This window comes from Macrosteles quadrilineatus, unplaced genomic scaffold (assembly GCF_028750875.1).
Source record: "Macrosteles quadrilineatus isolate MER2022 unplaced genomic scaffold, UCM_ALF_1.0 Scaffold_8__2_contigs__length_117827958, whole genome shotgun sequence".
Lineage (NCBI taxonomy): Eukaryota > Metazoa > Arthropoda > Insecta > Hemiptera > Cicadellidae > Macrosteles > Macrosteles quadrilineatus.
The window spans coordinates 11,327,201-11,349,262 of NW_026542601.1; the positions used below are offsets into that span (position 1 = coordinate 11,327,201).

The following is a 22,062-nucleotide window of genomic DNA, read 5'->3' on the forward strand; positions in this document are numbered from 1 at the left end:
CCTTAGTAGATGTCATCCCTATGGAACAGCGGAAGACAAGTTTATTGAGCAGAGAAAGCGAAGCTCTAAGCTTCACTCTTCCTTTTGTGTCCCAAATGTATTTATTTTCCAAATTGAAATTCCTCCTGAATGGCTGAAACGATTGTACAATTTTTATTTCAGAACTAGTTTTTCCAACAGTGTCATTTGGAGGCTTCTGATTGACTGTAAATGAAGGTTTACTAATCGAAAAAATAGTTTTGTTCGTAAAATAAAATTATAAATGCCTCAAATTCAATTTTATAATGTTTTAATTATAAAATTAAACTATCATGACCTAACCAAACTTGCTGATAATGAAAAAATCGAATGAAGGTTTAATCGAAAAAATAGTTCTGTTCATAAAATAAAACTTTGAATGGCTTAAATTTAATTTTATAATGTTTTATTTATAAAATTAAACTGTCATAACCTAACCAAACCAACCGAAATTGCTGATAATGAAAAACACTTAGACAAAATGTTAGTGCTACCAGCTGGATTCAAACCCGGCACCTTCAGATTATCAGTCAGTCACGCTATCCACTAGCACTAGACCACCGAGGCCGATGTCATCCCATCGTATCGTTTCGGTAATGGTGTTACCACAGCCAATCATAAGCCTCCAAATGACACTGTTGGCAAAACTAATCCTGAAATAAAAATACAGCGAAGCGGACAGCCCAAAATTTAGCACAGTCCATGGTGGAAGGAAAAATAACCATAAGCACAGTCGTAATAACCAACTTTGGGGAGGGTATAGATAGGCTATAAATCTGAAATGGTACAAATCGGACTTTTCCCTACGTGAGTTTACACTTTTAGAAATTTAACATGAGCTTTATGCTTAACCCATTGGGGAAGGAATTAATGCGCTACCTGCAGCACCCTCTGGTGGCAATTAATTTTACCGAATTTGTAGACTTTTGCTCTAACTGCTATAGAAAGAAAACCTTAGGTAATAAATTAATAATTCTTTCACCATTTTGTTCACAGTAAAATTGTCTACAGAAAAGTGGTAATTGGATAGTCAAAGTTCTAAACTAAAAAATATATATATAAAGATTATAAAAATAAAAATTTTAAAAACAATATTTTGAAAGTAAACTTGATATACAAATTCCAAGATTAATCCAGACACCACATAACACTACTATTATAAAGTTCAATCGATTCCCTACGTAGAAAAATTAAAAGTTGTGTACTTTTATAAGTAATAACATTTTTTTTATTGTTTGTTTACCTTACCGCAGCTGATTTTTGGTGATATGTGGCTTCCATGGCAACACAAAATTGTTTGTTATTCGCTAAAATAAATGAGTAAATACGCAAATCAAGAAGCAAGATATTTATAAACTTCATAATAGTAAGAAGAAACAAAAAGGGCGAAAAATAATAATAACTAAATAACTAATGGCGCTGCCTAGCGGTGACACGAGCGGCACTCGTAAGTCGGCCGCCGGGCCTGCAGCGGCCGTACGAGTAACGCTCGTAAGTCGGCGCCAATGGGTTGCCTGTGGGTTAATTGGTCACCCGGTCACCGTGGCAGTTATATTTTGAAAGATAGGCTACTAATTAAAAAAAGGTTACAAAAGACATTATGTTTATTACAAACAATTCATATATAAGCACATAACAACACAAAAACAAAAGGAAATAACCAAAGAAAAGAAACAATCTGATTAACACAATATGGCTGGTATGCCAAACCTGAAAACATTAACTGTAGACACTGAAAGTAGACAGCCTTGTGCATCATAGAATTATAACATAATTGAGTGAATTTAATCTATGATAATAATTACTGATTAGAAAGTCAATAATGCACATAAGCTCTAATTATTCATTTTTAGTATATTATGCTCAACGGTAATTTTACATGCTATATACGATCATATTCAGAGAAAATATGGTTTTATGGAATAATCAATGATTGGGTACTGTCTTTCTTTTTGTACCCCCTCCAATGAAAGTTTTCTTGTTGTCTTCTGTCTTGTTCTTGTTGTGTTGTGGGTTGGGGAATTCAAGAGTTGAAGTTGAAGTTGAAGATCGGCAGACATTTTTGTTTGTTTTGTCAGTATGTACAGTGGAAAATGACACTTTTATCTGAATCTGTTGTTCAAATTAATTATCACATTTATAAATATTTTAATGGAATATTTTGTGTGACAGTATCACCTAGAAAACACTGAAATGAGAACATATATTTGTTATGTGTCTTTGTTGGCATCAAACTAGTTTTAAGTACAGTAACTAGTCATTTAGTGCAAGGTAAGATTTTACTTTCCTAAACATTGCCTTTTACTGTTATTACAATAAGTAGTTAGGCCTAACATCTTTACCGTTAAGAACACAGTACTACCATAGGCCTACTTTGTGTCATGACCAACTCAAGGCTATAGTTTAGGTCTTGAGCTAATTTTATAGCCTAGGCCTATTGGATGGACTCTGATTTTCAATTGTATAGTTCTACAGAGAACCTGCTATTTAAGCTTGATAACATATCGGATGAATAACGATATATTATATAAATCATCCGATTTAATAGGATTGGTCCTATGTTTTTTACCACTAAGTTACCTACTTTTTTACAATTTTAATTTATACAAGAGGTTAAGTTACCGGTACCTTGATTCTGTCCAAGTAATTCTTGAAGTCATCATTAGGCCTAGTGCGACCTTCGATGTGTATGACGGCCTTTAAAGCGTGTTTAAAATGTGCGGGGAAGTCTGGCCAATATAAAAACTTGGACAACTGTCACAATTCAGTTTGTAGCCTATACACTTGAATTTTCTGTTTGATCAGCACGGTTTGTTTTCTTATCTTTTAATACTGATGAAAGTTTATTCAAAGTTTTAAATGAGACGATAACTTGGTTTTTAGATATTTCTCTGCTTAACCCTCCGAGTGTTATTTGTTGCTGCTCTATGACTCACAAAATCGGATTGAACTGGATCGAGTTAGGTATCGTTTTATTTTACAGATTCAGAGCTTTCTCCGGAGGTCTGTCTCTAAGCGCTATTCATTTTAGTTCCGAAAATATTGTAGCAGACAGCTGACGTGCGTATTTGTAAACAGCTTGGTTATCCTCGGACCGATGACTGATGTGTTTTATTACGTTTATCATTGTTTTAGTGTTAAAAATCAAAAGTAGTGATATACGTGGTGCATTATAAGAAGATTTAAGTGATTTTGAAGGGGTGGTTGATGATCCTGAAGAAGTAGGTAGTGACATTGATGTAAATTATCAGCCAGATTCCTAGCTATGGTTAGGCTATGCATTCTTAGCTAAACGCTATGTACTGAAATCTGTTTTTTGCCCATAACTTATTTATTTGCAAATCTACTTCCTTATATTATTATATATTTGTAATCCTCATAAAATTTAGAACAAAGTGGCTATTTTCAAATATTTATAGGCCTATAATTTATACAATTTCATTGAGCGCGAACTTAATTTTTTTTTGAAAATTTTCCAAAATATTTTTTTCCTTTAAGGCCTAAACTATGGACACTCGGAGGGTTAATGAATCACGGCTTAAAACAATCGATGAGATATTAACATCATATCAGGTTAATATTGATATAAGTTAGGTTACGGTAATATCTTTATTCATCCGATATCGCAGGTTCAATGAAGTTAGACTTAAAACTGGTGAGTTATAACTTATCAGCTTAAGCCTTCAGTAGGCCCTATAGCTTAAGTAAATTTTAGGATAAGTATTGCACCTCTAAATAAGTTAGTTTGGGCTTTGTAGGCTAGATAAATGACTAGCGTCTAGACTGCCAGTGCAACTCCGAGGATCGTGGATCAGAGGCGCTGTGGCACCAGCGCACCATGTCGTACGCTTCCAAATCATACCGGCGCATCAGCATAGCTTATTTTATAACTGTTCGCGGAAAATTGTTATCTGTATCACTGTCGCTGTCAAAACGTATAATTTGTAGGTTAAATTTAAATTAAATATAATTAAACTGTCATGACCTAACCAAACTTGCTGATAATGATAAACTCGAATAAAGGTTTACTAATCAAAAAAATAGCTCTGTTCTAAAAATAAAATTATAAATGTCTCAAATTCAATTAATAATTCTTTAATTATAAAATTAAACTATCATAACCTAACCAAACCAACCAAACTTGCTGATATGAAAAAATTTGTTGACAAAAAGTTAGTGCTACCAGCGGGATTCGAACCCGGCACCTACAGATTATCAGCCCGACACGCTATCCACTACACCACCAAGGCTCATGACTCAGCTCCGTATCGTTGCGGTAATGATGCCATCGGCACTGAGCGGTGGTGGGGGGTTTTTCGATCTGATCCACGATCCTAGGAGTTGCACTGGCAGTCTAGATGCTTATAGATAAATGGACGAAGTAGGCTATAGCCTTTTGTTTACAACTACTTAGGATTGGAATTTTTATTTTGAACTTTTTGCTTACAGCAGGCCTAGTGAAAACTAAAGTCACATTTTGAGATGATAAGGAAAGTGACAAAACATAAGTTAGCTTGCATCAATATCCAAGCCTAAAAACTATTTACCCTTTGCAGAATAGAAAACTACAATGATTCAAAGATAGGGAGCAGTCCTCATCCATCAAGATGAATCCCCCAGACCCTTTGGCTCCAAGTGTGGTATCAGCCACAGCCATACCAAACACTGAAGTGGTCGTTCCGGTGAGTAGAAATCTGGATCAAGTAAAATTGTTTTTTAATAATATCTCTGGTAATTTTTTCACATTCCCAAAACTGTCATGCAGTCACTAACTGTCATGTAAGATAGTGTTTCAACGATTGCGGAAATCCTTGTCCCTCTTGTACCAATGTCGCCCTCTGCAGCTGGGCTTTCGCTATGAAGATGTACCCTTGGACGAGCTAAGCCACCTCCTTCGTCTTCAACCCTTGTCAGTCAGGCGTAGAGTCTCCGATTTAATGTTTCCGAAGAAGATAATCTCAGCTTCAGTGGACTCACCTGATTTGTTGGGAAGAATCGACCTTCGAGCGTTGAAATCGACAAGATCAAAACAACTGTTTGAGAGGAGATATTGCTCTACACAATATGCGTACCACAGCACTATGCCACGTCTCCATCGCCTTGGAAACTGTCTTCCAGAACACCTAGACTTCTTCTCCATGTCCGATGAAGTCTTTAGAAATGGGCTGAAGAGTTTCTACGCTTAGCTGCTGTTGAGATCATTATACTGTTACCTTCTTTTTTGTTTCTTTATCATTGTAGTTGTTGTTTTACTGTTACTTGTTTTTTGATTTTTTATCTTTGTTAGCTAATTACCAAATTTGTTGTTCCCCATGTTGATTGTTAATTATTGTTGTTATTTATTGTATTTATTGTTATTTATTGTTATTCATTGTTATTCATTGTTATTTTTTGTTATTTATTGTTATATATATTGATATATTTTGATACATTCTGATTTATTAGGGTTCTTTAGTTAGGTCATCTTGATGTTATGTATGAATTGTTCTATGTAAGTCTGAATGAAATGTCTTGCCATGATTGTATGTTATGAAAATGGAGTTTACCGTCTGTAAATAAATAAATAAATAAATAAATAAATGTCTAGACGCTCTTCTTCTGCTGTAACTTACTGTAGGTGTTTTCCTTTCAGCTCTGTTTTTCCTGTTTCTTCAATAGGCCTGCACTGTTAAATTAACTTCTATACAAGATGCAACAAATTACATAGACTGTTATTGGCTATAAGTTTGTCTAGGTTACACATGGCTTGTTTTGTCCAGGCTGTACTGGAGCACGGTCTGACGCAGGACCAGAGGGTGACATCAGCTGAGATGTGTCAAGGGACGACTGTGGCGCTGTCCAGTGTTGCCAAGTACTGGGTGTTGACCAACCTGTTCCCTGGCCCTATACCTCAGGTATTGGGAGTAACTTAAATCTCTTCACTAATATGGTACACATTTGATGAAATGTTTTCGTAGTGCTAATATCAAAAATATAGGCCGAACTAAACATTTGGAGGAAATTTAGAACTTTTTCATAGGAAAAAATTAAGTTGTAACTGCTCATTTAACATGGGGATTGGTTGAAAAACATTTGTTAACATTTCCTTACTGTCGATACCTCTCTCTTCTGCAGAAAGTTAATAAAATATTAAAAATTCCATACGTGATTCTGCTGTAACATTTGAACTAACTTTAGTTTGATAGCCTACATTACAGAATTCCTTATGCATGGTTTATCACTGTGGCTGTTTCTTTTTAAATTTGTTTATATTGTACAGTCCCGATTAACCGCCGGTTAACTTCTAATATTAAACTTAATCCATTTAATGTTTATCATAAATTTTAATGTTCCCTAACCACTGGAATAGGTTTTACTCAAAAGTAAATTGTGGTTTCAAAGCAATACATTGACTGTCCTATATTGTGTAATTGTTTAGGTGTCAGTGTACGGACTGCAGTCACCGAGGCTGGATGGCAAGGACGGAACTCCTTGTCTGACTCCTGTCAATGTTGGTGTGGAGACGATGACATTGATACAGCAGCACCAGGCACAAACTGTTAGTAGAACACTAGTTGACAATGATAGGATTATCTTCCTTCAAAATAGCACTTGTTGCTATGTGTTCAGATCGGGGGTAATCTTGCCAGGTTGGCCAGATGGTACTAGCATTGAATATATAAGTACACAAAGTGTATGTAGTCAATGGTACAGTAGAACCTCTTTAATCCGAACTAATTGGGACCAGGGGTAGTTCGGACTATTGAATAGTTCGGATTACAGAACATATTGTTGTTTTTACTTAACAATAGCTAAAACATGGCTAAAATTGATCAACATTATTTTGGGAATAGTGAAAAAAGGTTTTATAAAGTAAAATACAGTGTTTATTTAATACAGTAGTTAACATAGTGAATAAACACTACTGTAAATTAAATACAGTATACAATAAAGAACTGCTGTACTGTGTATAGAGTACAGCAATGAGGGGTTCGGATTAGTGGACGTTCGGATTACGGGGGTTCGGATTAAAGAGGTTCTACTGTACTAGTATAACTTGCATTTTCTAACTGTGTAGGCCTATAATATCACTGACTATAAACACACTTTGTGAGTATATAGCCTATAGTCAATGAAAGAGTCATTCCAAGTTTACAATTATGTGCAGCAATTTTATTCGATTACCAACATTACCGTACAGTTCAGATTTTGTTTGAAATTTGACAAAGTTACCACCCTTACAATGGTAATGGTAGGTTTATGCTATTACAGAGATTATTGCTGGTAAAACTTGAATTTTGCCAATACGGTAACTGTTGAAAAATGTTTGCAATCCCTTAAACAACAATAAAAATGCCTAAAATCACTCTTTACAGCTGAGAGTAGAGCATCATGACTCGTTGCTGATTGCGATATAATTGTTGCACGTCCATATCCTGGTATTGGAGAAAACTTTAACATCTGCACTCTGCAGTTGCGAGGACATCATTGTTGCAGTAATCACAGCAAAATCATTGCAACAACATAAAAATGTATATTTTACATCAATTCTTGATTTTTTACTGGTAAATCCATCACTAGTAGTACTGTACCTATCAACGTAAAAGTGTTGATAAAGTGCTGATGTCGCTGTACACTGTGTAGATCCCAGTATCCGTGGGTGCCATGTCCACTCTGACACTGCCGTCACCTCAGCTGACCACAGTAGCTCTGCCTGCGTCTGCCTCCGCACAGCTGGAGGACAAGTCAAGCTGTGTGACTGAGCAGTGCGGCAACAACCAGGTCCACTGTCAGGTCAGTGAATAGTTTGATATTTCAGTAAAGAAAGGAATAGTCTGGGCAATAAAGTGTTTCTCAGGGGATAGCTTGTAGTGTGTCGTCTCGGAGCACAGTTTGGAAAGTGTCAAATGTGTTTCAGGGAATGGTTTGGGAAATTTTGTACTTTACGGGTAACTGGTTGGAGAATGTGAAGTGTAACTCAGGGCCTTTTGATTATCAGTCAAGCGTATCCCGGGGTCAGTTTGGAAAATTTTAAGAAAGTCCAAAGGAATAGTTTTATGGATAGTGTGTGTCTGTCTCAGTTAACAGTTTTTAAAATTCATAACACTTGTGCATTCACCTAAAATATGACATCATTTCTGCTTGGTTTGTGCAGGTGCAGTGCGACCTTACTCTGGTACAACAGCCAACACTGGTACCAACCTCTCAGAGTATAACTTTGACACCAGAACAACACCAGCAGTTGCAGCAACAGGTAAAATCATACAACGTAAATAATCAAGTGTGAAGAATGTAAAATCTAAGACCATTGACTCTTTACTTCTACTGGGCCTGCTACTCTTAACTTGTGATGACTCAGTTTTTAGGGATGGTCAAGTCTCGAAATTTCGGGAAATTTTCGGGAAATTTTCAATCTCGTTACACGAGACGAGATTACTTTTTGGCCAAGATTTTTATTGAGACGAGAATAAAAAAAAAAAAAAAAAAAAAAAAATTAAAAACGCCTGCAGAAAGTCAATGCAATACCCGCAATACAGGAGCGTGTTGTAGTTGCGTTTCCTTTTCGAAGGCGTTCTTATTTAATTAATTCTTTTAATGTAAATATTACTTTAATTCTTTTAATGTAAATATTACTTTCATTATTTTAATAATATTACTTTAATAACATTTGAGAAGTTTTGTTAAGTGTAAGCAGTGTGAGGAATGTTTTATTACTATAAAAAAAGTCAAAACAAGTAACTATTTTATAAAAATTAATATTGCTTTTATTTTATGATTTATTTTATTTTAGGATAAGTTGAACTCTATCCTAACTGATATCACCATGTTTCCTAATCGTAGGCATTTTTAATAAGTTAGGCGTGATTAATAAAAAAATGTTATGCTGATGCTATTTAATGAAAGATTGTAAATATTCTTGCCTATTATCATTATTTTAGTATTTAAACAGTCATCTAACAATGTTACAAAATCAGGTAAAAATTTCGAACGTGCATTTCCCGTTGTGTATGAGAAGAGAAATCTCGTCTCGATCTCGTCTCGAAATTTTATGAGAAATAAAAAATCTCGTCTCGTCTCGTCTCGAACTAAAAATCCAATCTCGTCCATCCCTAGTTTATTTTAAATTGAAAAGCTGTCTATTATATAGTGCTGATTACGGCAGGTGCTGCAACACCAGGCGTTGGCGCAGACGACGGATGGGCAACAGATAGAACTGGTGGTGCAGGAAGTCAAGGTGGAGGATGACAAGAAGGAGGTCGGAGTCATCACCAGGTAGGCCTATACTGCACCAGTCATGTGACTGATTCATATTGTGAATGATTGCCGTTTGAGTTGTTTACCAAGCTAGGGATGGCTCCACAACCAGGATGAAGCAACGCTAACTTGGATTGGGGAGGTAGATTTGGCTTTCTACTAGGATTGAACCCCTGAACACATCTTCGGGAGGAATATATTTATCAAAGCAAATTGTTATCACTATTTTTTATCTAGTGAATAAGATTCTTAATTTAAAGGTCTTCTCAACTATCTCAGCATAACTTATAAAATATTTTATGACTTCATTATCATGCACAGTTTAACTTTATTTAGCGGTACAGTGTCGGATTTATTACATGGCTGTATTGTACAAAAACAATTTTTGTCAGAACAAAGATTTTTTTATAATTCACCACAAGTACAGGTGACTATAATGATGTCCCTGTGATTGCAGCCTGCAGTGGATGATCATGATTTCGCCACGGTTGTTAGTGTCGATGATGATCCCGTGATTTAGGGGAGATATTCACGATTTCTCCGTGATTGTGGGTGACGATGATTCCCCTCGATTTAGGAGAGATGTTCACAATCTCTACGAAATCATGAGAGATGATGATGATGATGTCCCCGCGATTGTTACAGATGTTTACGATTTTTCCGTGATCATGAGAAACTCCTATATCCAAATAAATTTGCTATAAAGCTATAAGCTTGGACACAATCTTACCTTCTGTGTTTTTTGTTTGTTTTAGCTATCAAGGAGACAAACAACAGCCAAACATACAACAAATCCTGGTAGAGAAACCTCTAGGCGATAATATTGTCTATAAGGTAAGTAGCCTACACTGATACTCCTGCCTTCTTACTGCACTTAATTAACTGTTAGTTATATCCTAGACAAAAAGAATTAAATATAGACCGTCAGCTGTGCTGCGGTTACCATAGGTTCTGGCACACACCACTGGGAGCGCCATGTAGCATTTGCGCTTCGTAACTACACGGCACTCCCAGCGGTGTGCACCAGAACACCAGAACACTGTCAGCATGGCTGACAGTCTATATTTAATTATTTTTGTCCATGGTTATACATACTAAGGTGATTGAAATCATAATTTTTGGTGTCAAGCTCAATCGAGATCAATCAAAAGCTCCATCATCACAATTTAAAAATTAGCCTTATTGGCTTTCCTTTTTTTATTTAATTTGGCTACTATAAACATAAATGACAAGTATGTATACTAATTCCAGTTTGTAAATTTGCGTAATTCCTAGTTTGTTTAGTAATTAGTAATTTTGTAGTTAATGGTATCCTAAGGGGAGTGTATCTGCTTTACCTTTGGAACATATTACAGCCAGTGAACGTGGACGACATCAACCAGTTGCTGGCATACCACGAGGTGTTTGGCAAACTGCAGGGAACAGAAGCCCCTGCTGTGGCCCCCCCGCCCACTGTAAAGACCCCGGAGAGTGACCCTGACCCCCCCGCCAGTCCTCCGGGCACCCACGTGTGTGACTTGTGCAACAAAGTGTTCCCCTACAGGTACCAGGTGATCGTCCACCGCAGATACCACACGGAGAGGAAACCCTTTCAATGTCAGGTAACACACTCCCTTAAAGTTCTGCTGTAGACAATTGTATGGTGCATGTTTATGGGCAGTATCTCTTGAGTATGTTGATGTCTACTATTTATTTCTAGATTATACAATTGTACAATGTGGTACAGTGTAATAATTTTAGGCAGCGTGAGTGGAAATATGAAGTTTCAAGCTTTCATACAATTATGGATACGATACAGGGTTTCAAGGAACGTTGGACGAATCAGTGCAATCTGATCAACAGTTGAACATATCACAATGACTAAGTTGAGGTTCTATTATACATGAAATTAATTTGCTTACAACATAAACCAGTTCACTATGTAAACTTAATGTAGTACAAGCATTTTTACAGTTTACTGTATTTACATTAACTACTTTTAGATGTGTTAATATTGACTAATCATACGACAGGTTTGCGGACGATCGTTTGAGAATGCAGATGAGCTGAGTCAACATGGGAAGAGCTGCCATCAAGACAACAATTCTATGTTGACTTGTCAGGTATGTTATCAAACAATGTTGTAATAATAGTGAACATTATGAGGTCTGAATAACCTTATTTGCCAGTGCATGTTGCTGATCTAATATAAGAAAACTCTGTCCTCTCTGGCTACATTTGGGATCAAAAATGTCCTGTCATCAGGTTTCAAGGTCATCAGTAAATCAGAATTGTTAAATCAACAGACACACAACTTTATTAGCTTAGGCCTATTTAGTCTTCTTGGAGGTGAAAACTTAGGTTATTATACTCAAGGATTTTTTTACTAACAGGTTAGCTCACTTAAGGTTCACACATATCAGTTACGGCACGCCACAGTTCAGTCAAGTCACATTTTTAAAAAATCTTCTGTAATGGATTTTCTATTGTACCATCTACACTCATCTTACACCGGTCTGTCAGTCACTCTGTCGGCTTCCGTCAGTAAATTTCAGATTTCTTTCCAAATCCACCGATATTTTTGGATTGTTCGGACACCTGACGGATGTGTTTAAGGTTAGAAAATAGTGTTTTTGTTATTTAAATGATTGTGTTTGTATTTTAAGTTTAGTTTGTAACAATCAACAAGATGGAGGATGATAGAATGTAGTGTTTTAGTTTAAAATTCTTGACTGTAACATCATTGTAAATATTAGTGACGGAAGACTGACTGAAACAAACTGACCGACAGTTGACTGAGAAATTGTGGATGCAACTGAGACTGAACTGTCACTGGACTGTAACGGAACTGTGACTGGACTGATATGTGTGAATCGAACTTTATAATTATTATAATACTCCATTGTTAAGTTTTCCAGTCTATTGCTGTTGCAATTTTGTAAAAATTTTCGAAATTTCCTTTTTTTCAATAATCGACCAAATAAATAACTTTATTTCATGAAAACGTAAATTTTTTGCATTGCGTGATTTTAAATAAACTGATGTCTTCTTCCGGTATATAATATTACTTTAATTTTAATATTTTAATTCTGTTTTGATTAAATTTACCATAACAAAACATTGTCCCGAGAGTCGCTTGCCAGTTAATGTAGAGTTTCCGTCGTCCGCAGGTTTGTTTCCACGTGTTTGCGAGCGCCGGCAGTTTGGAGCGACACGTAAGACGACACTGTCTCGATAAACCATACCAGTGCAACATCTGCAATAAAGGCTTCGGTCGAAAGGTATGAAACTTCTTGTTCCGCTGTTACGCTTTTAAAGCCAGTGATTGGCCTATTTTAAAACTGTTTGACTCTGATTTTGGTTCTAATATGTTAACATTGATTGTCAATTCCAATCCCGGGCCGAATTGAGATAAACAATAATAAAAAAAAAATGTTAAAATGGGCGAGAAAGGTTGTTGTTGCTTATCTACAATGAATTAAAAAATGTAGACCTATGTTTTTAGACACAATAATAACCACTAACATATATTAATTCAAATTTTGACTGAATCTTCTTTTAGAGTAGGGAGGTCGTTTAAGACCTGAATATTCGAAAAATTATTATTACAGTAGACCCCCTCTTAACCGACCCTAATGGGACCGGACCTAGGTCGAATAACTCAAAAGGTCGGTTAAAACGGGCAATCCCTAAAATCATAACATTATGAAGTGCTATTCATTTGGAATTATATAATCATTATTTTGAAGTCGTATTGCATCTTCTAAATATATAAAAGGCAAAGCCCTCACTGACTCACTCACTCACTCACTCATCACTAATTCTCCCACTTCCCATTTACCTAGGAGGCTGAAATTTGGTACACCGATTCTTTGGGCATTAAATAGGAAAACTAAGTAGTTTTTATTCTGATCGGGCTTTAGGGCTCCACTCCAGTGGCTCTGGAGTTTCCCATGTTAACCTTATGATTTTTCATATTTAAAAGGAATTAATGAATCTTAACAGCTGTTTCAATTAAACAAGTTGGTTCTGTTCTATGATGTTCAATAGCATTAAAGTTACAAGGACTACTAACAGGGTTACAATTATTTTTTTAAATTTATGACAACAGATAATTTGCAACCAAGAGGTGAGTGAGCGTAGCGAACAAACTTCAACTTGGAGGCGAGTTAGCGTAGCGAACGAGCCAACCTGAAGGCAAGTGAGCTTAGCGCACGAACTTCAACCATACCTTTTATCTATGCTTCAACCAGGACGTGATTGAGCCATGCGAATACTTATGAAGCTAAACGGGGTAAAGCCCGCGGGTACAGCTAGTTATTTATAAAATAAACTACTCTTATCTCCTTTTTCATTTTTGATAGAAAAAGTCACAAATAAACACAAAACACCGTTAAGTCAAATAGGCCTACTTTCAGTGGAATATATTATAATACTAGGCAAGAGTCAATAAAATTCCTATTTTAACTTTAGTACTGTAATGTATTAATTGATGCTTTCCAAATCAATAGTAATACAGTACAGAAACTTTAGTCAAAATTAAAGATACAAGCAACCATTTTGTTACGAGACAGGATGTTTATTTATAGCCTCTCACTGGAGGCTCGAGGCACAAAAACTATCTTGACCTTGGAGTTGTTACCACCCTTCCCCGCCCTCCCTACAAGTTGCGTTGTTTGTTTATTCCAGCGATAAGATAATCAGTTCTCAAAATTGTAACGCACTTTATGATGTTATAAATTTGCTGCACAGATACCAAATAAGATCAGATCTGTAATGTGCTCGAGCTACGAACGATGATGACAAACTGACAATAGACTATGCTATATTTTATGTGATCAATCCAAATTACTTATTTTTAGTCATATCCTGTGGAGATAAGCGTATGGTTCAGTTCTCATCGCCCAGCGTGGGAGCGGAAATGCCGAGATTCCTAGAAAGCGGCGGTTAAACCAAACTGCTCTCAAAGCAAGGTCGGTTAAAACAGACTCTATTATTTTACGATCGAAGGCGGATAATCCGATTATCGGTTAATACAAGGTCGGTTAAGAGGGGGTCTACTGTATTGCCGTTTTTCCTGCGGGATTTGAATGATGCGTCATTTAATTCTAACAAAATCTCGTTATATATATATTGGAGTATACAGCTGCTAAATTTGCACGAAAAACAATAATCCACAACAAGATTATCATGATGTAACCTTGACCGACTGGACAATTATTATGATGCTACCTGGTAAAATACAGTATTCATGATTTCCCAATAGTCGATGGAGATTCTTTAATCAGTCATTGAATCTGAAGACACAAAATATCAAGAATGGCAACTGTGTATTCTAGTAGTTTTGTTGTTGTTTCAGGAACACTTAGACAATCATCAGCGTTGCCATTCAGGCGAGACTCCGTACAAATGTCAGTATTGTGAAAAAAGCTTTAGTCGGAAGGAGCACATGGTCAACCATGTCAGGAAACATACTGGTGAGTAACCTGTTACTCGGTGCCTATTACTTTGTATACCTATCGTTACTTAGTGAACATGTTACTAGGATTAACGTCTGCACTAGTGAGTACTATGACTATCCGCAGTTCTATCCTGATAATTAGACCAATTCGTTAATTTACAGGGCAAATATTTGGTTTGGATTCCACTATAAACTGTAGGTCCCTTAGTTGCGATTGTATGTGCTATTAATTAACAGTCCTGAAAGGAACATGTTGGCTTTAGTCAGTAACAAGACTACAAGATCGCGCCACTCATTTCTATTCATACTTGGCTTAAAATACCAATTTTCATGTGGTATTAATTTTCAGTACTCTTCAGATTTTGGCTTTGATTGTTGATGTATAATTCCCTAAATTCCACAGCAAGCATTTATTGACTTAAATTAGTAATTAATTTTCACTATGAGATTTGGTAATAATTGTTGTATGCTCTTTAAGTATCTCCAACCACAAGTACCAAGTTAATTCCTTGCATTCTTATCACACATGTTAGCAATTTTCAGTTCAACTGTGGGAATTTATATCGGTCCAATAATGAGTATTTTGTTTGACAAACCTTTCACTGAAGACTTTAGCTGTAGCATCCATCACTTCAATATTACTTTACCTTCTTGTCCAGAACCTCTTGACAACTATAATCTGTCATTGCTTGCTTTTGAATTTTCAGCTGTCTCTGAAGTCGTTTAAAATTATTATTAAAAACTTATTAGTCTAAATTTCAGCAAGCAATGACAGACTTCAGCCACCTAGAGGTGACAATACTGAATGATTTAATAACAGTATTACGTAGTGAAGCTAAAGGTTCAGATCATGTAATGTTGGTGTGTTAGAGCCTTTAATTATCTGAGTAAGAGTTAGTAGTTTGGTTACCTTTTCGAATTTTTAAAATATTTGTCTCTGAGACACAATTAGTTATTACTGAGATATAATACAAAAGTCTTACAAGGTCAGTAACGGTAACAGCTGAGAGGTGTACACAGAAGAGGTATGTTCAATATTAAGTGGTGTGACATGCACTGACACACCTTTATACACCTGGAGCAATAGCCAGCTGCCTCTTCTAGGTGATACGCCCAACCGGTGTGATATTTGTAAGAAAGCGTTCACCCGGCGGGAACACTACTTGAATCACGTGCTGTGGCACACAGGAGAGACCCCCCACACTTGCGGCCTCTGCGGCAAGAAGTACACCCGCAAGGAACACCTGGCCAACCACGAGCGCAGCCATACCAACGACACACCCTTTCGTTGTGAGGTGTGCAGCAAGGCGTTCACCCGCAAGGAGCACTTCACCAACCACATCATGTGGCACACGGGAGAGACACCTCACAGGTAACATACACTTGTGTACTAACCTAGCAACTGTGAGATATTTAGTTGAAAAAACAACAAGTTAAAGGATTCAAGTTGGGATAGGTTTATTTGGATGAGGTACAAAGATTTTACACTCTAGGCTAAACAAAAATATAATATTTCTCTGTTGCTGATAGGTTTTTCAACCATAGAAGGATTAAAAAAAAAAGGTTTGGTTGAAAATGTTAGTGTCAAGAAAAATGTTTTATCCTTATCTAGCCTGCTATCCCGACAAAAATACTTAATAACCTCTGTCTTATGTTGCATCATTTAAGTTGAATAAGTTACTGAGAGTGTGTTATTTTTATTACATCCAAGAAGAAGGAATGGCTAATAAACTAACTGACCTAAGAAAAGAGTTGAAACCACACAGAAAGTTCTCACCGCAATAAACTTGATATTTCATAGTTACCTTGTACTTCCTTCTTAAGTAGCTCCTTTTAGGGGCGAAATACCACGTTTGTTGTGTTGTGAACTTTTCGTGTACTTTCAACTAAATGAAACTTTTTTTATGCAAGTTAGTTGTGTATCATTTTCTTCTTCCTTAATGTATTCCTAAGTGAAATGCCTTTTCCTAAAAAAAAACTTAGATTGTGTTTTGAATTTGAACAAAATTCCAAACCACACCCTTTAAAGCACTCTGAATTGAACTGAATTGAATTGGCATTTCAATTCAGAAATGTGTACTCAATTCAAAATGTTCATCATCAGTTTTATTTTTGTCCGTTACGAGTTTATTCTTCAACTAAATTGAATTTAATACATCTCGATCTATCATATTGCTTTGAAACATTAGTTGTTGAATTAGTAAGAAATTAACTTATATATGTATAATAATTTAGATATAGTTATGCTTTTTATTAAGATACCAACATTATTCTAGATTGAAAATGACTTTTGAGTGTGATCGAATTCATCAATGCTGTGACAGAAGTATGGGTTTGACTGGTTCAGATAGTTGCTATAGTTGTCATTGTTGAACAGATGTGACTTCTGCTCCAAGACGTTCACTCGCAAGGAACATCTGTTGAACCATGTGAGACAACACACTGGAGAGTCTCCTCATAGATGCAGTTACTGCACAAAGAGCTTCACACGCAAGGTACTTGCAACTGCATAGCTACATAACACATAGATGTTGAGCTGGTCAGCTTATCTGAATGGAGGAAAGAATACCTTCATTTGTCAAGCCTTTGTTACTAAACTTATCTTGAAAAATGTTTTGATAGTATCAATTTTAGGACTAGAGTAACAGAATTTGTATTTTATCTTTGTAAATTTAATATAGAATAAACCACCTATTGTTTTAACATGTATTAGCGTTACCTGTTAACATGTGTATCCACTATTCGTTGCACTTTGTAACATGGCTGGACTTTGTTCCAGGAACACCTGGTCAACCACGTAAGACAACACACGGGTGAGACGCCTTTTCAGTGTCAGTTCTGTCCAAAGGTGAGGAAACTATCTGTGACTTAACTAACGTTTTAGCTAACAGTGGAGGCGCATTTGTAGTTTTATAGCTGGGAATTTTCATAAACTCCCTTCTAATGTTAGTCTATATGTCTTAGGATTTTCTTGTCTAGAAAACAACACCATTCACATAGAATTGATTAAAGCCTAACAAACAAAAGACATAATTTATGTTTCCAAACCAAGACTGACTCGCATAGAAATATTTTCGAAGCCCTTTGCACTTGGTTGGCCAGTCTTAGCCACGGTGATGACATAAACACGAGGCATTGTATCACCATCACCTGGCTATTACCACTTTTCTTAGCTTATCAAGTTGCTACCATCACGGCGGCTTTCAAAGTGGCTTTCTAGGTAAACACCACAAAAGGTTTTTTGAATGGAAAAATTTGTGCTTTTGGCTTTGAAACAAAAGGTTTTATATGCTAGGCCATAGGATAGTGATAGGAAAGAGACAACCGCTCTTTTATGTGGCCATCTGTGCCGAATATCGCAACTAAAAATTATGTCCTGTGATGACACAAATAACAAAACTACTGCTCTCCCCATAAAATGTAATTATGCCTACCTAACTTTGAGTGAGTGTGTAACTGTTTTGTTTGACTTGCAGGCGTTTACGAGGAAGGACCATCTGGTGAACCACATAAGACAGCACACAGGTGAGTCCCCACACAAGTGTACGTACTGCACCAAGAGCTTCACACGCAAGGAACATCTCACCAACCACATACGACAACACACGGGTGAGTCTTGCCCAGTGGCCTACTCTCACTTACGTTCTTAATTTCCCTCAAAAGTCTTTAGTGAAAATTCACCTTAGGAAATCTTAAATTTGTCAAAGTCTTGTAAAATGGTGAAATCTTATATGTTTCAGGAGAGTCTCCTCACAAGTGTTCGTATTGTTCCAAGTTCTTCACGAGAAAGGAACATCTCACCAACCACATCAGGTGAGGAATGAATTTTGCGCGGTAAAATAATTATCACAGATTTTATTAATGAAAGGTTATAAAAGTTTGTCCTTTACAGAGGTACTTTTCCAACTGCAGACACTGTAGTTTTGTTTAATGCTTGGTGCTGCAGTTTTTGTCGAACCCTGGTCCTCAGATGTATATAAGGTCTTAAATAATCTCCTCCACCATTCTTCATCTTCTCACTCCTAGTCTGTGGAGGTAATTTACCCATATTTTATTGGTATGTGTTACTATGCTTGATTATCTACTGGTTTGGTAATTTTGTGAAAATTAGGTGTGCATATATTTTCTAAATAATAAGTATTGACAGGATCCACACGGGAGAGTCGCCGCACCGATGTGAGGTGTGCAGCAAGACGTTCACACGCAAGGAACACCTAGTGAGTCACATGCGTGTGCACACCGGGGAGACAGAACACACATGTAATGTGTGCAGCAAGCCGTTTGTGAAGAAGGAACACCTGATCAACCACATGCGCAGTCACACGGGCGAGCGACCATACGCGTGCGGGGAATGTGGAAAGAGCTTCCCTCTCAAGGTATGAACGCAATATTTCTCATGTTGTTTTCTACGTGAATTAGTAAACCATGTTGAATTAGTTACCATGTTGAGTATGAAGTATGTAGTGTTGTCACTGTGTGTTTTGGATTATATGTAAAGAAATTCTCAATTTAATCCTTTTCACACAAAAAATATTGCCAGAAATAAAATATTAGTTAAAAAAGATTAAGATTACCACTTCATAAAGTTAAGAATTGTTTAGTGCAAAACACCATACTTGGGTCTAAGATGGTACAATGCTCTACTAATCATTGTGTCTGAAAATGTTTAATGTAAGAAAATTTATATAACAGATTCAATATCAAATAATGTATTATAAATCTTACTACTTATTCAAAAACCCGAGCAACCTTGGGGTTTTTTTTATAACTTACCTTGATATTCTAAGATATGCTCTAGCTTGGAACCGTACTTGGAAATACTTGGCCAAAGCTTGGATACATTACTTCAAACTTGGCTGTAGAGGGTTGATGTATTATCACATAGCTTAAACTTCATTGGTGATTAGTGTGATTTGAACCTGGGACCTCAGGGACTGAAGCTTCACATTCTACCACTAGGCCAGCTAGCTCCATGGACAACCCCTTAGAGTAATTACTACATTAATTAAAACAAAGCTTACAATATGCTACACTATAATGGTTTTATTACTGTTTCAACTAAATATTTAATTTATGACGACACTTTTTCCAACTAACTAATTGTTTTTTTATAATGAACGGATGGCGTCGTCCTGTAATCCAGCTACTAGGAGGTTACGAGTCGTGGATATTTTTAGGCATGCACTGTGGATGCGATACTCCCTGGTGTGGATTAACGTCCACACGAGTGAGTACTACGACTATCCGCAGTACTATCCTGAAAATTAGACCAATTTGTTTATACCAAGGCAAAAATGTGGTTTGGATTCCACTATAAACTGTAGGTCCCTACTACAAGATCGCGCCACTCATCTCCATTCATACTTGGCTTAAAATACCTACTTTGTATGGTCGCCATTTCATTGAAAAGTATAAAAAGTATTAACAAGTTTTGATAAAATAAACCAAGTCCATCTTGTCCGCAGGGTAATCTGCTGTTTCACCAAAGATCGCACAACAAGGGTGCTGCGGCAGAGCGTCCGTTCCGCTGCGACCAGTGTCCCAAGGACTTCACCTGTAAAGGTCACCTGGTCAGTCACAAGCGCAGCCACTCTGCGACCCCATTCATATGTGAACAGTGTGACAAGAGCTTCGTCAGCAAGGAGGCGTTGGTCGCACACATCAGAGAGCACGACGGCGCAGAGGCGTCCACTACGACGGAACTGCCCACCCAGGCACTGACCACCTACTAGCCAGTGTAGACATGGCATTTGTCTAAAATTGTCCGTTTCTAATCACCTCAGGTCCTATTGTGAATTTGGTCACTGCAAGTAGATTTTCCTTAAATTGTTAATTCTGAAGCCTGTTTTGATAGGTATTTTATGTCCAGTTACGTTAGAGGATGTTTTTTAGATTGTTTAGTTTTACAATGTGTCTTACTCTTTGGTATAATAGGATTATTATGTACAAGGATAGGGATCAGCTAGCTTACCTGGTAGACAGTCCAGATTAGCCTTGATTACACATAAAACACATGACACAAAGAAGACAAACAGTAGTTTACGAATCGGTTTTATCATTAAGTTAAAGTAATTATCAAGTTAAACAGTAGCAAGTTGACAGTAACAAGGTAATTTAAACCACTATATAGTTAAACAGTAGGCTTGCCTTAGCCCTTAATGAAGGAAATAGTTTAATGTACAAATCATGACAGAAGGATATATTTGTTGTAGTAGGTTAAATTGTTGTATACAGCCTACTACAAGAACTAAAACTACATCTGAAGGAGCTGAGATTCCGAATTTCTACCATCAGCTAAGTGTTTATCTTTCAAGTGTTGTTACCTTCAACTATTTTTTACAGTTAGCTAAGCCTGCTGTTTAACCTATTTAGCACAAAATATTTTAAGACCGTGCCTAAAGCTGTCTTAACCAAATAATTTCACACTTTTAAAGTTGATTAAGTAAAAAAGTATAAATCTTGAGAAAACATCTTTTACGCTGGACATTGAATCGGCTTCATCTAATCCATAGGAATTATAAAAGTATACCTAAGGGAGTAAGTTTAATCAATCTATGGGGGGGGGGATTCAAAGGAATGAGTTGGTCTAAGAAAGCACTCACTGAAAAATAAACAGAACTGATCAAAGTTAGCAGCAATGTGGTTAAAAGTAATGACATAATGCATATTTTCTGTTGCATACTGCTGCATATTTTGTGTGAAGCACACAATTGCCATTTTTCACACTACAGTGTCCAAATCATCCGAATCGATGATTGTTTGAATCACACAGAAAAAAACCTTAAAACTACAGTATTAAGAATTGTTTTCAAAGAAGCCAGAAGCCATGATCTCTGCAAAATTCAAAACCCCTCTCGGTTGTGTGGACATCATCTTAGTCTCCGGCGGAAATATTGTAAGATTGGTTTATCGTAATCACAGCAAAATATTGCACATCTCCAGAGGTCTTGTAGACATCCTTGTGTCTTGCAATCACTGGAAATCATAATTGTTGTCCGTAATCACTACAAAAAGTGAATTTTTCTATTAGGATTGCAAAATTAAATGCTCTGCTTGACTTTGGGTATTTTGAGTAAAATATTTTGGTTAAAATCTAATTATCTGAATTTTTAACTATCCAAATATAGAACGGTTCTCATTGATTCTGATAATTGGAGTTCTACTGTACTCACTGCCATTTTTGCATCTCTAAATCACATCAATGACTGGGAAGTAGTGTCCGAGTTTCTCATACGAAAATTTTTTAGGAAGATTGATTCTGGGTTCAGTTGTCTCATCTAATCATTTATTCTCATTTAATCATCCTCACTAAAAAAGATTGTTTTTGTTCCTGCTTGGAGTTGACCAATAGATTTACTTAATTTTGATAC

At 36.5% G+C, this 22,062-nt stretch overlaps 1 protein-coding gene across 1 annotated transcript; it reads left to right on the top strand.

The window, feature by feature from the left end:
• The first annotated feature begins 4,625 nt into the window (after positions 1 to 4,625).
• Positions 4,626 to 21,212, top strand: LOC128999575 (zinc finger protein 83-like). The gene is made up of 18 exons (XM_054426150.1): positions 4,626 to 4,700; positions 5,778 to 5,912; positions 6,437 to 6,556; positions 7,642 to 7,791; positions 8,153 to 8,251; positions 9,161 to 9,270; positions 10,008 to 10,086; positions 10,608 to 10,853; positions 11,265 to 11,354; positions 12,402 to 12,512; positions 14,591 to 14,708; positions 15,797 to 16,064; positions 17,070 to 17,187; positions 17,472 to 17,540; positions 18,169 to 18,301; positions 18,433 to 18,505; positions 18,840 to 19,068; positions 20,158 to 21,212. The coding sequence occupies exons 1-18, from the start codon at positions 4,626 to 4,628 to the stop codon at positions 20,422 to 20,424; spliced, it is 2,490 nt and encodes an 829-aa protein (XP_054282125.1). The 3' UTR covers positions 20,425 to 21,212.
• Positions 21,213 to 22,062: the final 850 nt, after the last annotated feature.

Bases quoted from the DNA above. Each gene is read 5' to 3' on its own strand.
- LOC128999575 (XM_054426150.1), top strand. From the start codon at position 4,626: ATGAATCCCCCAGACCCTTTGGCTCCAAGTGTGGTATCAGCCACAGCC. The intron at 5,913-6,436 runs GTATTGGGAGTA...GTAATTGTTTAG, and splicing joins TCCCTGGCCCTATACCTCAG to GTGTCAGTGTACGGACTGCA. The intron at 7,792-8,152 runs GTCAGTGAATAG...TGGTTTGTGCAG, and splicing joins ACAACCAGGTCCACTGTCAG to GTGCAGTGCGACCTTACTCT.